The following is a 15,315-nucleotide window of genomic DNA, read 5'->3' as shown; positions in this document are numbered from 1 at the left end:
TTTCTTGCGCTGTTTAATTGCAGTTGTTTTGGTGGTGGTGTGACCTGACTTGACAGCAGTGATGCCATGGTGATTGCATTGCGATTTTGCCGTTGTACTGTGTTTGTTTTTCAGATAGTCGTGTGTGACATTTTGATCACTTTGCGTAATAGGATACTTGGGCTGCTGCAGCATGGGTAGATTGCACATGGTGAATACATAGGGTACGCATTTTTATGCAGTTCTGGATGCAGTAAATTTATTCATTTATGTAATTGTGTTTAGTAAATGCATCTCTATGTGATATTAGAGGTTGCAAATCTGCGCTTTGTAGTAGTAGTACTGTGTGTGAGTACATCTTTTTGCAATATTCTATATGGTGAATGTGCATATGTAATAACATTTATGTCAAATGCTTGTTTATGTAATATTGGTGTCACAAAATTCATCTGTTGCCGTATTTGAAGCTGCAAACTGTGTTGCTGTGCTGTGTGGTTCCATAGGCTGTGTTTAAAGATGTAAGGTGACATTCTGTGTTCTTGTGCTATAGCCTAATTGCACATGCTGTGTTTAAAGATAAAAAACACAGATTCTGTGATGCTGGCTGTGTGGTTCCACTGGCTGTGATTAAAGATAAAAGACACTGATTCTGTGTTACTGTGCCATGTGCTTACACAGGCTGTTTTAAGATAAAACACACAGATTTTGTGTTCCTGGCTGTATGGTGGCTGTATGCACAGGCTATGATGATGAAAGGTGACATGTTCTGTGTTGCTGTCCTGCTTCCTCTCTGTTCTGCCTGATCATGTTTCTAGCAGCTTAACCTTCGTCCTGTGGAGAATTTGGATACCATGCGCTCCTCATAGCTGCTCTCTGAAATGAATATCTTCATCCCCCTGAGCCACGCTGCAGTTTGGCTTCTGAATATGCAGTTAAACCCCCAGAATCCTCTATTCAGACCAGTGCAGTTAAACCCCCAGAATCCTCTATTCAGACCAGTGCAGTTAAACCCCCAGAATCCTCTATTCAGGCCAGTGCAGTTAAACCCCCAGAATCCTCTATTCAGACCAGTGTAGCTTACCCCTGTATGCATCCACTATTCAGACTAGTGCAGTTTAACCCAGTGTGAATCCTCTTTTCAGACCAGTGCAGTTTAACCCAGTGTGAATCCTCTATTCAGACCAATGCATTTTAACCCAGTGTGAATCCTCTATTCAGACCAATGCAGTTTAACCCAGTGTGGATCCTCTGTTCAGACCTATACAGTTTAACCCAGTGTGAATCCTCTGTTCAGACCTATACAGTTTAACCCAGTGTGGATCCTCTGTTCAGACCTATACAGTTTAACCCAGTGTGGATCCTCTGTTCAGACCGGTTAGTTTAACCCAGTCTGAATCCTCTATGCAGCTTACTGTGCAGATAAAATATGTTATTCAAATCACTGCCATATAACAATTTAGATAGAGCAAAAATAAATTATAAAGAATATTTTACAGTGACAGTGCAAATAATTTAATAGTTATACAAAAGCTCCATGTTGCAAACAGCTTTTCCTGAATTAACACCAAGGTTTAACCATCGGTGTTCAATATGCGTAAAATAATACAGTAAGCTACAAAATAAAGTCAGCATTTTTCACTAGCTAAGTTTCGGTCATATGCTGCAGAGAACTCCAGCATAACCAGCCTCAGTGGGAGCAGAGGGAAGGCGGACACATGAAAGGTTGGATAGACTGATGAAAATTAAAATAAGCATGGCAGCTGATGCAAATTCAAAATGTGAATATGCAAAAATTAATTAATTCAATAAACTGTTTTGTTCCCATTTTCCTATTTGTACAGTGCGGTGAGCGTTTATACAATCCAATCTATCACACACTATGGAGGAGATCAGCAGTTCGAGCTTGTAGCTAGAGCGAGAGTATGGATGCACTGTTATAGTAGTGAGCTGGCATTTCGTCAGGCCATTAATCTCAATTAAACATTAGCTTCTAAACAAAAATGAGCTTTTAAATGAGAGGGTCAGATATTCGAGTAGGTCGCTTATGCAGGAGGGGGTTACGTGTGTAATTTCATTTCACTGTGCAATACACCATACAGGGACATGTTTGCTATCGCTGTTGTTTGGTATCGCAAAATTCTTCTCATGGCGAGTGTGAATCTGCTATTCAGACCAGTGCAATTTAACCCAGTGCTCAGTGGTGTGTGTGTGTGTGTCTGTCTGTCTGTGTGTGTGTGTGTCTGTCTGTGTGTGTTTGTGTCTGTATGTGTGTGTGTTCATCTGTCTTCCTGCATATCTATCTGTCTGCCTGTCTGCGTGTGTGTGTGTGTCTGTGTGTGCTTGAGCGTGTGTGTGTGTGTGTGTCTGCTTGTGTGTGTGTGCGTGTGTCTGTGTCTGCATTTGTGTCTGTTTGTGTGTGTGTGTGTGTGTCTGTGTTTGTGTGTCTGTGTGTGCGTGTGTCTGTGTGTGTGTACTCTTCTGCAGTGTGATCTTGCTGCAGTCATTAGAGGAGCACAGCTGCAGTATCACTGTTACAAGGACAGGGACAGCTCCATCCTCTGGCATCAAAGCCTGAAATGAACCAGAAAGCTTTACAGTGCTCGTGTTCGCAGTAACCTTGCTTTCTCAGAATAAATGAGCATGGTATCAGGGTAGCAGGAGGCTGGAGAGGTTACTTACTGGCTTGTGTGAACCAGTATTTTTGTGCAAGAATTGTAATGTATCTGCAGGTCATAATATTTAAATCAATATTGGTGATACAGAAGTGTGTGTTACTGTAAGAGTAATGGGATAATAGCTTAGTTCTTAGATTTATAAGGTAATGTAAAATGTAAAAATCTATTGAAATTATTGACAGAACTAAAGTGATAAGATTATGTAATTTAGTCACCGCATAGTCACTGGATCAAACATAAATATATTTTATATGTCCCAAAACCTGTTTCCTATTCAGTGCACCATCAGTGCTAAATGAGTTCTGAGTGAGTAACCGTGTCTGCCGTGCAGTACATTAAGTACATTAAGTGCTGTTTAATGCCTGCCTATGGAGGTCGTGGAAGGGTATCACAGACAGCCAGCCTCGTAGACACACCTCACTCCCCCACCCACCCCCCCCACCCCCACCCCCATACATGTGCATGGGCCCGTGGCCATGGGCAGAGCTCCCTGATGGATCAAACTAGGTCATCCTTACACACAAAAACAAACATTGTCTCTTTCTTTTTCTCTGTATCTGTCTCTCATATTCCATCTCTCATTCCTTGTTACCATGAGTAGCTTTGATGACTTACTGTATTATTGGTGCATGAATTAAACAGACCAATTTTTCATACTGGTATTAAGTTTTATCTAGTATCTAATTTCATCATAGATTTATAAAATAATAAATGGTCATGATGTCATGCAGCCTGGGTACTCTGCGTAATTGTCCGTCTTGGAAAGCGGAGTCATTTTTCCTTTTTACATTTCTGCGGTTCACATACAGCCCAAGTACCTGCCGGGAGACTCATTATATGTTCTGTCTGTTTTCTGAGTGGATTTGATGACAGTTATAACTACGTTTGTGCATTTGAAACACCTCAGCTTAAATGATGAAAATGCTGTAGCTTTTTACCTTAAGTAGCCTATATGAAGTGGGAAAAGAGTGTATATGAGCACCCCCCGTTTAGCGCTCTTTATTTATCTCTGGGTGCAGGCCTGTGGTTTGTGAGGGGGGTTTCATTTCCAGGCTGAGCACAGACATGGCCGCAGCTCTCTGCTCAGAGCCTTTGTGTCTCCCAGCCAGACCTGTTTCTGCCACCCTGTGGACACACGTGGCAGTGCAGTGTGGGTGGATTGTAATGAGGTGCTTTGAGGTTTTTACATTCAGTATTAATGTCAAGAAGTGGTTTTGTGCCATACACTAATTGCTTTCAGAGGGTAGAATTGATTTTGGTTTATGGAATTATTCCTGCTGTTGTGATATTGCTGGAAATGCTTATATCACCATTTTGACGTAATTAATTTGAAGCATAAATATTCTTGGAAAAACGTCTGAAAAGAAATCTCTGTTCTCTTAAAGCAGTCAAAAAGGCTGTTGTGTACACGTGTGCCAGTGTGTCTGTTTGTCTGAATGTGCAAATGTTGTATGTCACAGTGTGAGTGTGTGTATGTGACTCAGTGTGTGAGTCACATACACACATGCGTTTTCTATTTTTAATGCTTTTCTCCCTAAATTACCAAAATGATCAGTTTTACACAGTCAGTTAAGTAGAGCACAGACAAACACAGGCTCTCCTCTGGAACAAGTGAAGTCTCAGCTGCTTATTACTACACAGTGTGTTACTGAAAGTCAGGGTCACAAAGACTTGAGTCAGAGGAAGACATTTTGTGTCCGCCAGCTGAGAAGACAGACAGAGCACCTGATTGATTAGCGGGGGTTCTTAGTGCGCAGTGATATGCTGTAATTTCATCCCATGGATGCCGGGCAGTTGGCACTGGCCTGGTCTGGATTCGTTAGCCACCCAAAACCCCTAAATGATCTGTTTTGTTTTAGGAAGAGTATGATCAGAGTGTGGCCCAATCAGTTGTATTGTTGGCTAGTTTACATCATTTCAGTAAACAACATGAATCATTGCATTTATATAGCGCTTTTCCGAACGCTCAAAGTGCTTTACAGTGATGACTAGGAACTCACCTCACTCATCACCAATGTGTAGCACCCACCTGGCTGATGCACGGCAGCCATTTTGCACCAGAACGCTCACCACACGCTAATGAGAGAGCATTAATTAGCCAATTAAACCAGGGGTTGATTAGGTGGCAAATGTTTTTGAGGGCATTTAGCCAGGACACCAGGGAACCCCCTACTCTTTGAGACAAATGTCATGGGTTCTTTAATGACCACAGTGAGTCAGGACCTCGATTTAACGTCTCATCCAAAAGACGGCATCTCCAACAGCACTGTGTCCCCATCACCTGCACTGGGGCATTGGGGTTTATTTTACCAGAGGGAAGATTGCCCCCTGCTGGCCCACCAACACCACTTCCAGCAGCAACTCAGTATTCCCAGGTGGTCCCCCATCCAAGTACTAACCAAGCCCACCCTTGCTTAGCTTCAGCCATTTAGCAGGAGCAGGGTGCATGGTGGTATGGCTGCTGGCAAACATCTTCATCTTCAGTATATTTGATGATGTCATCAAGATGTCATCTTAAGTATATTTGAATTTGTGTCATTTTGGATTTTTGGGATTATCCCTCAACATCTGTGAGATTGTACTCACTGATTGTTTTGCCACTTTCTGTCCATCTCAAATATAGTGTTCAGAGTTTGCAATGCCAGAAATTCTGCCTGTAGTGAATCACCAATACACTAGCAGTCAAAATGTAGGTTGTCTCTCCTCCAAGCTGTAAATGTTTTCAAGCTGTTTCACAGTGTAGAATATGCTTTGTTACAAACTAAGATACACTTTCAAGTTTGGATAATTATATTATACCAGGAAAGAGATTATTTTTATTGCTGTTTCTTTAACAAATGATTATAAGTATACTGTTGAGTATCAATGTTTCCTTTGTATTAGTAGTGACTGTTGGTACTTATAGTATTCTCAAATGCAAACTGAAATGATCATGCAAATTGTTAAGTATTAACAAACAGTTAACTTGTGCCATGCAGATATTTGCTAGTTCTGATTGGATCATACACTGACATGTGCCATCAGCTGGTCTGTACAGCATGAATCTGCTTGTCATGGCAGTGACCAAGCATTGGAGTAACAGTGTGTAGAGCTGGGCGTTAAATCCCTCTGGGGTGTGTGATGAGCCTCAAAGAGCCGGCTACATCCCTGCCTTTGTCACAGGTTCAGCTGTTAGTATAGAAGGGTAGCAGCACAGAAAACGAAAGTAATTAGCATGTGGCTCATTCGAGCCTCTTGTTGCTTCTCTTAGGACCTCTGGAATAGATCGTCTCTAGTGGCTAGCTAGCGGCTCCACGACCGGCATGGATTGTCACTTGCTTATGGCACAGCAGACGGCAACAAAGTGAAGGCTCTTTGCTACTATCGCATTTTACATCTGAAGCTACGCTGACGCGTGCGTTTTTATATTTCGTTGTTCGAGAATCATTTTCTTAATTACGGGATTTATGCAGGTGCATTGCATCAGGAATGTCTGATGTTCAGATACAGCGTGAAATAACCGCAAGAGGCTGGCGGCCTGGAAGCTGCATCGCCATGTTTTTATCCGAGTTATCTCGTGTCTGAACCACGGCGACAGCGCCTGTTCTCCACATGTTGTCATGGCAACAGAGCCACTCGTCCTACGTTGCATGACCCTGCTCTCCTACAGATCTATCTCTGGATTAAAAACAAAACCTTATTGCCTGTGCTGTTCTCCTTTTGTTGTTTAAAATATAGCAAGGTATCCATGGCTTTACAAATTGTTCATATGTTTATTACTTTCCAGACCTTGCAGAAAGCCATTTTGATTTCATAATGATGTCATACCAAAATCAAATTCTATGCAAAATTTTACTTGACTTATTAAACCATTGATGAAAATTAATAAATGTGTACTAGAAGGTATCACCACAGGACTGAACAACTGGGCACAACCTAGAACTTTTCTTTGTCGTCACAATTCTAGGAACAAACACTTTTCTCTCTGAATGGCATTTGTAGTGCAACCCTGATGCACCTACATTAGGTGCTCGCCCTGCACTGCTCGCACTGATTAAACAGCACTAGGGCTAATGCTGCATTATCATCCCTAGATTATCATATTTGTAGCAATCGGCTTGAAAACTGACAGAAACGTGTTGTGAATGTCACCCTAGTTACACTTGTGGTTCAAAGGCTGTGATGCATGAATGGAGAACATCAGTGACCCATTTTTTCCACGTCTTCACCTTAGCGAAAAATTCAACATTGCCCAGACAGGCCCTGCTCTATTTACAAACATTGTCTGATCACTGGCCAGCTTCAGATGCTGTTGTGTACAGTTTTGTGTTTTGTTGGTCTACGATTGCTCCATGTGTTTTGTGGCATGCCTATAGTAACTCTGTAGACATAAATATTTATCTGTTATGTCTGTGTTCATTTGTTTACAGGCTTCAGTTTCTGATTATTTTCCTGTTGTGTATTTTTGAGTGACAGTTTGTATTTTCTTGTTTGTGTGTTTAGGTTTTACATAGTTGGTAACAGGTCATTGATTCTTTAAATGAATGCCTTCCTGTGACAGACCTCAGGCAAGCACTATTGATTCACAGTAGTGCTAGGCTATAGGCTTTTACTAAAGGTTTGGTTTTTGTTACTCTTGTCTGTTAATATCAGTTTGTAGGCTTAACTATGGTAAACTAGTGGTCATTGTTGGCTAGTATTTTACACATTTAAGCGAATAGAAATATTTTCCTCAGTGACAGTACATTTGTGAGTAGGGCACTTGTTTTGATGTCTGCTGAATTATGTGTATATCCTGCAACATATGTCCTTGTATTTTAATGAATCCAATTGCCAAATATTGACTCTATATTGTATTGCCATTTGTCTAAACGCAATGAAATGCTGATAACCTAAATCTGTGGGTTAGGCCTATGTGATTAGTCCCTTCCATTGTGGAGTATGTGTACAAATAGGCATGTTTTTGTCCATTTTTCCTTCTCTAGGCTAAATCTGTGCATTTGAGCACATGATCCTGTGAACTCTAAAACATGGGTTATCCAAGCATGTTTTCTCTGTATACAATTTAAAGTGCTGGAAGTAATTTTAGAGAACATTCATCAATGTTTAATTATCAATAAGAACTTTTAGAATTTATAAGTACTGTATCACATTTCATGTAGTATTTTTATTTAGTCTTTTTTATGTAGTCTTTAAAAGCCTTCAGGTAACATGCTGGGCAAATGTAGACCATTTAAAGAGAGACTGATTTATTTGCCTTTTAAAAATATTTGTCACTGATAATTCAGCCCTTTTTTACAGCAACATTTATGCAGTGATAATGATTCACAAAAAATCTAATGTAATCATGCAGCAATGAGGTTGATGTTTCCATCATGTTTATAAATATTTTATTTCTGAATGGCCTTACTATATAATGGTAATAATAAGTGCTTTGAAGAGCCTGTGCTTTCACATGTCTGTGTTTCTGTGCGTGCGTGTGTGTGTGTGTGTGTGTGTGCATGCGTGCATGTGCGTGTGTGTGTTTGTATGCATTTGTGTGTGTGTTTGTATTTGTGCGTGTGAATATGTGTGTGTGTGTTTGTATGTATGTGTGTGTGTGTGTCTGTGTACATCTGTATGTATCTGTGTGTGTGGATGTCTGTGTCTGTGTGGGTTTGTATGTATTTGTGCATGTGCGTCTGTCTGTGTGCATCTGTGTGTGTGTGTGTTTCTATGCATTTGTGGGTCTGTGTGTGTGTGTGTGTGTGTTTGTATGCCTTTGTGTGTGTAGGTTTGTGTGTGTGTGTGTGTGTGTGTGTGTGTTTGTATGCATTTGCATGGGTGGGTCTGTGTATGTGTTGCATGTGTTTGTTAGCTGCAGCCACCATGAGCTCTCCACCGTGCCTCGCCCACACAGGGCTGAGAGTGAGGCTGTGCACAAAGGAGCCGCTGGGCGTGTCTGACGGCTGCAGGGGGAGGAGGCAGCGCTCTGCCTTTGTTTTTATTCTCGCTGATGTGATGCCATCAGGGTCGGGCGCTCCAGAGGCAGGAAAATTCACCCCAAACTGGCAACCCCATTCTGCTGCTCCCAGCCACATTCATGTGGGGTTCCTCCGTCCATGGCGATGGGCTCATTAGCATTCGGGAGGGATACGCTTTGCTGGACCAGCACTGGCTGCAGAGTGATGTCACCCAGTCGCTGATTGGCCGTGCAGCCATGGTGGGAGGGCTGTGAAAGAGGAAAGAGCGAGAGAGAGAGAAAGGAGAGCGAGAGAGAGAGCCATTGAGAGGAGGGGGGAGAAAAATGCCGGCAGAATTCAGGGCGGAGGGTTTGTCGGCCAGGGATCTATGGGATTCTCTCTGCCAAACAGCCGCGCGCCAGGCCATGTAAAGTGCATTTTGGGGGGACGGCGTCACTGACAGGGGGCCCCCTGGAACCCCCATATCTGCTGAAGGCATGCGCCGCCTTATCTGCAAGAAGATCTGCGACTGTGAGTGGGGAGGGCCATGTGTGCGTATGCATATATCTGTGTGTGTGTGTGTGTGTGTGTGTGTATTCACAGGGGTGTGTCAGGGATTTTATTTGGGTCGCGAAGCGGTTTGAGGTTGCCTGGTGGACGGGAGGGAGTTGTCACGGCGACACGAGTGTGTGCATTCCCCCCTAGCTGTGTGATGGATGGTGTGTGTGCAGTCATTGTTTCTCTGGCGGGTGGGGATGGTTATCGCTGCAATGCTTTCGCGCAGATAGCGGTACAGGGCTACGTTCAGGCCCGTTCTGATTGTCGCTGCGTTCTTCCGTCCTGCCCTCGCCCTGGCGCGTTACTGGAAAGATGGGGCCCACTGTCATGTGAACGTTCATTAAGAGGACCGTTCCTTTTCCCAGTTTCCCAATAGTTAATTGTAAGACATATTGTTAACCCTTTAAGGTGTAAGATCACAAATATGTCATTAGAATGTTATTATAATGCTGATGTAACAATCACTACTGGTAATTTAAAGCAGTGGAGTTTCAGAACACTGACTTATAATTTTGAAATTACACTCCAAAAATCCTACTTTTAAAAGGGTTAATATTGATTATTCTTTCCCCCTTGTGGTCACCAAGCAAAGAGTTTTCACCCCTCACTCGTGTGCGTTTCTTCTCCCCAGACAAAAGCTTTGAGGATGACGAGTCCGTGGACGGAAGCCGACCCTCTTCCTCGCAGTCCACTTTTAAGGTTCCCACCACCAAGAAGCCGAGCAACCCCGGCAACAGCAGCCGACGGCCAAGCGCCACTGGGGCCGCCAAAATCGGAGGTACCATGTTCTGCCACAGCACCGAATCATCCTCAGATGCCAGTTTGTCTCCATAGACAACACACACACATTTGCATACATATGCCACATCTGTGCTTGTGCACAAAACCCTGAGAACACGTTTTGCTTTGACAACAACCTCAAGTCCTTTCAAATACTCTACAAGTACTCGATAACATGATCCTAGCACCATTTCATAAACATGACATGTTTGCAAAATGTTTAAAATGTTTACGTGCTATGTTTACAAAAATGTATCTGTAAATGATCCCATAGCCGTAGCCATTGAAATCAATTGAATAGTTGTAGTGTGGTCTGCTATTTATAGATTTAATTGTTACAGTTCATGCTGCATTAGGTGATCTTGTGATGATCTGGTTTGTGGTAACTGCTGAAATTTTATTAAATCCCGACTGATATGCTATTTTAACAACAAACATGCTGTTTGTCTGTTGTTCAATCTGTTGTTGAATTGCTTAAATATATTTTTTAAAGTCATTTTTGAAACTGTTGTGCAGCAGTTAAACGGTTTGTTTCTATATTATCCGGATGCAGCTGAAGCTTTTTCATACCGTAACTACAGAAAGGTCTGCTCTTTTGCAGATCATTACATTTGCAGTCAATGAGTGTGCATTTGTCTCTGGGACTGCATCAGTTCCTTTTCCTGTTTGTTTCATTACAGAAAATCTGATTTGGATATTGCATTCTGAAAAAAACGCAGGATATGTCACAGCCTTTCTGTGATGGTACTGTAGCCTGCGGACCAAAAAATACAAGAGCATGTGTATTTTAGTATATTGCAACCTATATGCAACCTTTATGTTCGTTTCTTAAACTGACATATGCTTGATTTTATAGACATAGCTAGCTGAGTTATTCATCCATGTTTCTGGCTAAAGGAGTAATGTTTCCAGTAAGATGATGCCACGGTACATGTGGTGATTTTAAAATATGTTGAAAGTGACTGTATTTACTATATATGTAGCTACTGACAGCAGTAAGCTAAGTGCAAGATTGTATGGTTGAGAATTGTAGTTAGCGTTATATTATGTTCATAGCCTAAAACTAGCTAAATGGGGGAAAAGCCATACGCATACTTGTAATGGTAAATGGTAAATGGACTGCATTTATATAGCGCTTTTATCTAAAGCGCTTTACAATTGATGCCTCTCATTAACCCATTCACACACACACTCACACGCCAACGGTGAAAGGCTTCCATGCAAGGTACCAATCAGCTCGTTGGGAGCAATTAGGGGTTAGGTGTCTTGCTCAGGGACACTTCGACATGCTCAGGGCGGGGGATCGAACCAGCAACCCTCCGACTGCCAGACAGCCGCTCTTACCTCCTGAGCTATGTCGCCCCTAATGCATAATATAGTTGCTGAAATGGTTGTTTGATTCTTGTAATAGCGAGAGCAGGTCTCAGATTAATTGTGCTTAAACTTTCTAAACTGCAATATTCAAATACGCTGGCCTCATCAACACCGCACACGGCCGCGGTGCGTATGCAGCGCATAGAAACGTCACAGCATTGTTGCGCCAGTGTGTTCACATCGGTTCCACTTGCTATGCTCTCGCATTCTCCCTCCAGGGTGTATTCCATTAGGGTAAATTTTTGTATGATTCTAGTTTGCTTCAGTCATGAGCAAGGATTACTTTGTGTGTATAAATTATGAAATAATTGTAAGAAATTTTTGTATTGATGCTGCTTAATATGTCTCGCTATCATCACAAAATTACAAGGGGCTCCATGGAGATGGGATTTCAAGCAACGTTTTTAAAAAGTCTGAACGGTTCCTGTTATAAATGTTTTTAAAAAGTGGTTTTATAGATGGTCCAGCACCTTTGTATTGGATTCTCCTGACCAATGGTAGTGGACCAATGGGTTTTCACATCTACCATATGAAAGCTCTTCTCCCTCGCCCCTCTCCAAAGTACCTTAGCTCTCATCTTCTTTTGGAATAATCAATCCCCTCCACAATGTCAAGTGTTTCTGTCGTATATTTGTGTGTTTAGATAGCTCTTCCCCAAACATATTACTTCAGGAGATTGCTGCCTTCCAAGATTATTTTGTAAAAAATGTAACATAAAATTGGTCCATTTTTCATATTTTAGATTCACTCGATAGAATACAGCCACTCCACAGAAAGATGGATTAAGTTGTCATTTATGGTTTGGGAACCATTAACGCAGCTCACCTACTGCTTACAGTAGCTCATGAACTTTGAACTGTTATTGTTTAAAAGCTCTTGTTGCAAACACTGGAAAAAGAACAGATGAGAAATCAAACAGGCTTGAGAGCAACAAAGTTGATGGGGCAATATGCGTAGTCTTGATAAGACTTAAGGCTCACCTGCATTTCATTAATTGCAGCTGTGTTGTGGCACCGCGTGTACTGTGACCATTGGTGACGCATACCCAAACCATCGGTGAAGCATACCCAAACCATTGGTGAAGCATACCCAAACCATTGATGACGTATACCCAAACCATTGGTGAAGCATACCCAAACCATTGGTGAAGCATACCGAAACCATTGGTGACGTATACCCAAACCATTGGTGACGTATACCCAAACCATCGGTGAAGCATACCCAAACCATCGGTGAAGCATACCCAAACCATTGGTGACGTATACCCAAACCATTGGTGAAGCATACCGAACCATTGGTGAAGCATGCCCGAACCATTGGTGAAGTATACCGGACCATTGGTGAAGCACACCGAACCATTGATGAAGCATACCCAAACCATTGGTGGAGCATACCGAACCATTGATGGAGCATACCCAAACCATTGGTGAAGCATACCCAAACCATCGGTGAAGCACACCGAACCATTGGTGAAGCATACCGAACCATTGGTGGAGCATACCCAAACCATTGGTGGAGCATACCGAACCATTGGTGGAGCATACCCAAACCATTGGTGTAGCATACCCAAACCATTGGTGTAGCATACCCAAACCATTGGTGGAGCATACCGAACCATTGGTGAAGCATACCGAACCATTGGTGAAGCATACCAAACCATTGGTGGAGCATACCGAACCATTGGTGGAGCATACCAAACCATTGGTGGAGCATACCCAAACCATTGGTGGAGCATACCCAAATCATTGGTGAAGCATACCGAACCATTGGTGGAGCATACCCAAACCATTGGTGGAGCATACCGAACCATTGGTGGAGCATACCCAAACCATTGGTGTAGCAACCCAAACCATTGGTAGCATACCCAAACCATTGGTGGAGCATACCGAACCATTGGTGAAGCATACCAACCATTGGTGAAGCATACCAAACCATTGGTGGAGCATACCGAACCATTGGTGGAGATACCAAACCATTGGTGAAGCATACCCAAACCATTGGTGTAGCATACCCAAACCATTGGTGGAGCATACCGAACCATTGGTGAAGCATACCGAACCATTGGTGGAGCATACCGAACCATTGGTGAAGCATACCGAACCATTGGTGAAGCATACCGAACCATTGGTGAAGCATACCGAACCATTGGTGGAGCATACCAAACCATTGGTGGAGCATACCGAACCATTGGTAGTGGATGAGGCGGTCTACACCAGAAACGAATGTGGCGCCAGGCCGATGGGGACCTGATACAGCATAGCTTTGCAGTCCGTTTTCAAAAATGTCAGTTTCCTGCATGGCACAGAAACACGTTTCTACATATAAAATTTCTCTGAAATACTGTATACATATGATCTGATGTATATTGGCATCTTTTTATTACTACTGTTCATCCCTTATCCCCCTCTACACCAGCTGAGAACAGCAGATAAAATGAAACCACAGATAAAATAAGCCATTTCATTTTCTCAGATGACATCTTTCTCAATATTTACAGCAGTGGATTTGTCACATTATCTTTATGCAGATTAAACAGTTTCACTAAATCGGACTCTGTTCACTTATTTGGCGTCACTAAGGGGATGCTGCCATGTGAGGTGAAAGGGAATTTCAAGTGGATAAGTGTGTTATCAGTATATTCAGTATGTTCTAGCGCAACATTCTCTAATTCATGAGCGAGCCACTGGAACTAGGTGAGCTGAGACACGTATTCCCGAACCACAAAATTAAACAATTTTTTTGTCTGAGTCCATTGAGTGCATGTAATATATGAAAGACTGACTGGTTTTACATTTATTTTTATAGAATGTTTAAAAGCTGGAATGTTTTTAGAGAGATGCTAAGTGGCAGGCATTGGCTGTTCTGTCTTGCGTATGAACAGTATAAACTCTTGATAGATGTGGAGGAGAATACCTATTCCCAGAGAAGATGGGAGATAACTTACCTGGGAGAGGGGAGAGGGTGGAGCTCTGAAAATAACTACCTACCAGCTACCACCATACATGATTATTAAATATGAGAAAATGGAAGGAGAAGAGAAATACTAGGAACTCATTCGATAAGAGCATTTTTGAGCATCTTTTAAGTAATTGTGTAATAAAATATAAATATAGTAACAAAAACAAAACTGTATTTTTTTTACTGCTCACCACTAGAGTAAGAATTAAAGGGTGAAGCTAACAGAACTGGTGTAGTCCTGCTGTGCTGGCTCTGCATGGCTCTCACTGTGGCCTGCAGTGTAGCTGAGGCTTTAAATTGAGGGCAGTGGTCTTGTTGCTGGCTGGGAGTTGTAGTAAATTTACTGTACCAGCATAAAGTTTTCTGTGAAACGTTATTGTTGATCCTTTACTGTTTTAGTGCCCCTTGTAATTGGGACTAAGAGTTAATGGGCAGCTAAATTAATACAGGACCATTAATACAGTACCTACCGCAGACAAGTAAAATGTTCACTGCATTTGAATTTAGCCCCCAGGAATGTAAGTTGAATTTCCGATTATTCCTTTTAGCCCCCAGGTTCCGATTATTCCTTTCTATCCCATTCTAAACCGCAAAAAAAAAAACAGCAGAGGGTTTGTTGTAAGTTAATTTTTGTGAAATCAGTTTTGTGCATGCTTAATAAAATAGTCATATTGCACACAGAAATAGTTGGGTGCAATTAGGTCGAATCAAATTGTTTTTTCCGTGCCTGACACTTTCCTCCCCCAGGCAAGCTGTCACTATGCTGCAGGGTTAGAGGCAGAGATGCAGCTGCGCTCAGCACTCGTTCTTTAATGGCTGTAGTGTTTTCCATTCAGAGAGGCATTTAACTTCCTAATCCCAACCGGCTGCTGGTATAAACACAGTCATTTAGAGCCACAACCAACCTTAGGCAATAAAATTAACATGTAATAATAATAATTTTTTAACGGTTTGCTGTCCCTTACGCAGTCCCCTTACACCTCTGTCATCACAGTTGACACCCAATTCACCCCCAGATATTCTTGTTTAGATTTTCCAACTGGTGGACTCCCTTGTTCTCTAGGTAATGG

General features: G+C 42.2%; 1 protein-coding gene across 27 annotated transcripts in view; it reads left to right on the top strand.

The window, feature by feature from the left end:
* The window catches only part of LOC135255916 (CLIP-associating protein 2-like), a 131,614-nt gene that overhangs the window by 57,667 nt on the left and 58,632 nt on the right, over positions 1-15,315 (top strand). For 23 of the 27 annotated variants that reach the window (XM_064337825.1, XM_064337806.1, XM_064337768.1 and 20 more), the window contains one exon: positions 9,765-9,918. In XM_064337825.1, coding sequence (XP_064193895.1) covers positions 9,765-9,918 — 154 coding nt within the window. Of the gene's footprint in view, positions 1-8,727; positions 9,107-9,764; positions 9,919-15,315 lie in introns of those variants that run through there. The other 4 variants (XM_064337909.1, XM_064337884.1, XM_064337852.1 and 1 more) reach the window with 3 other exon arrangements.

The sequence above is a fragment of the Anguilla rostrata genome, chromosome 1, assembly GCF_018555375.3.
Source record: "Anguilla rostrata isolate EN2019 chromosome 1, ASM1855537v3, whole genome shotgun sequence".
In the NCBI taxonomy this organism is placed as follows: domain Eukaryota; kingdom Metazoa; phylum Chordata; class Actinopteri; order Anguilliformes; family Anguillidae; genus Anguilla; species Anguilla rostrata.
This window is presented reverse-complemented; position numbering and strand designations above follow the sequence as displayed.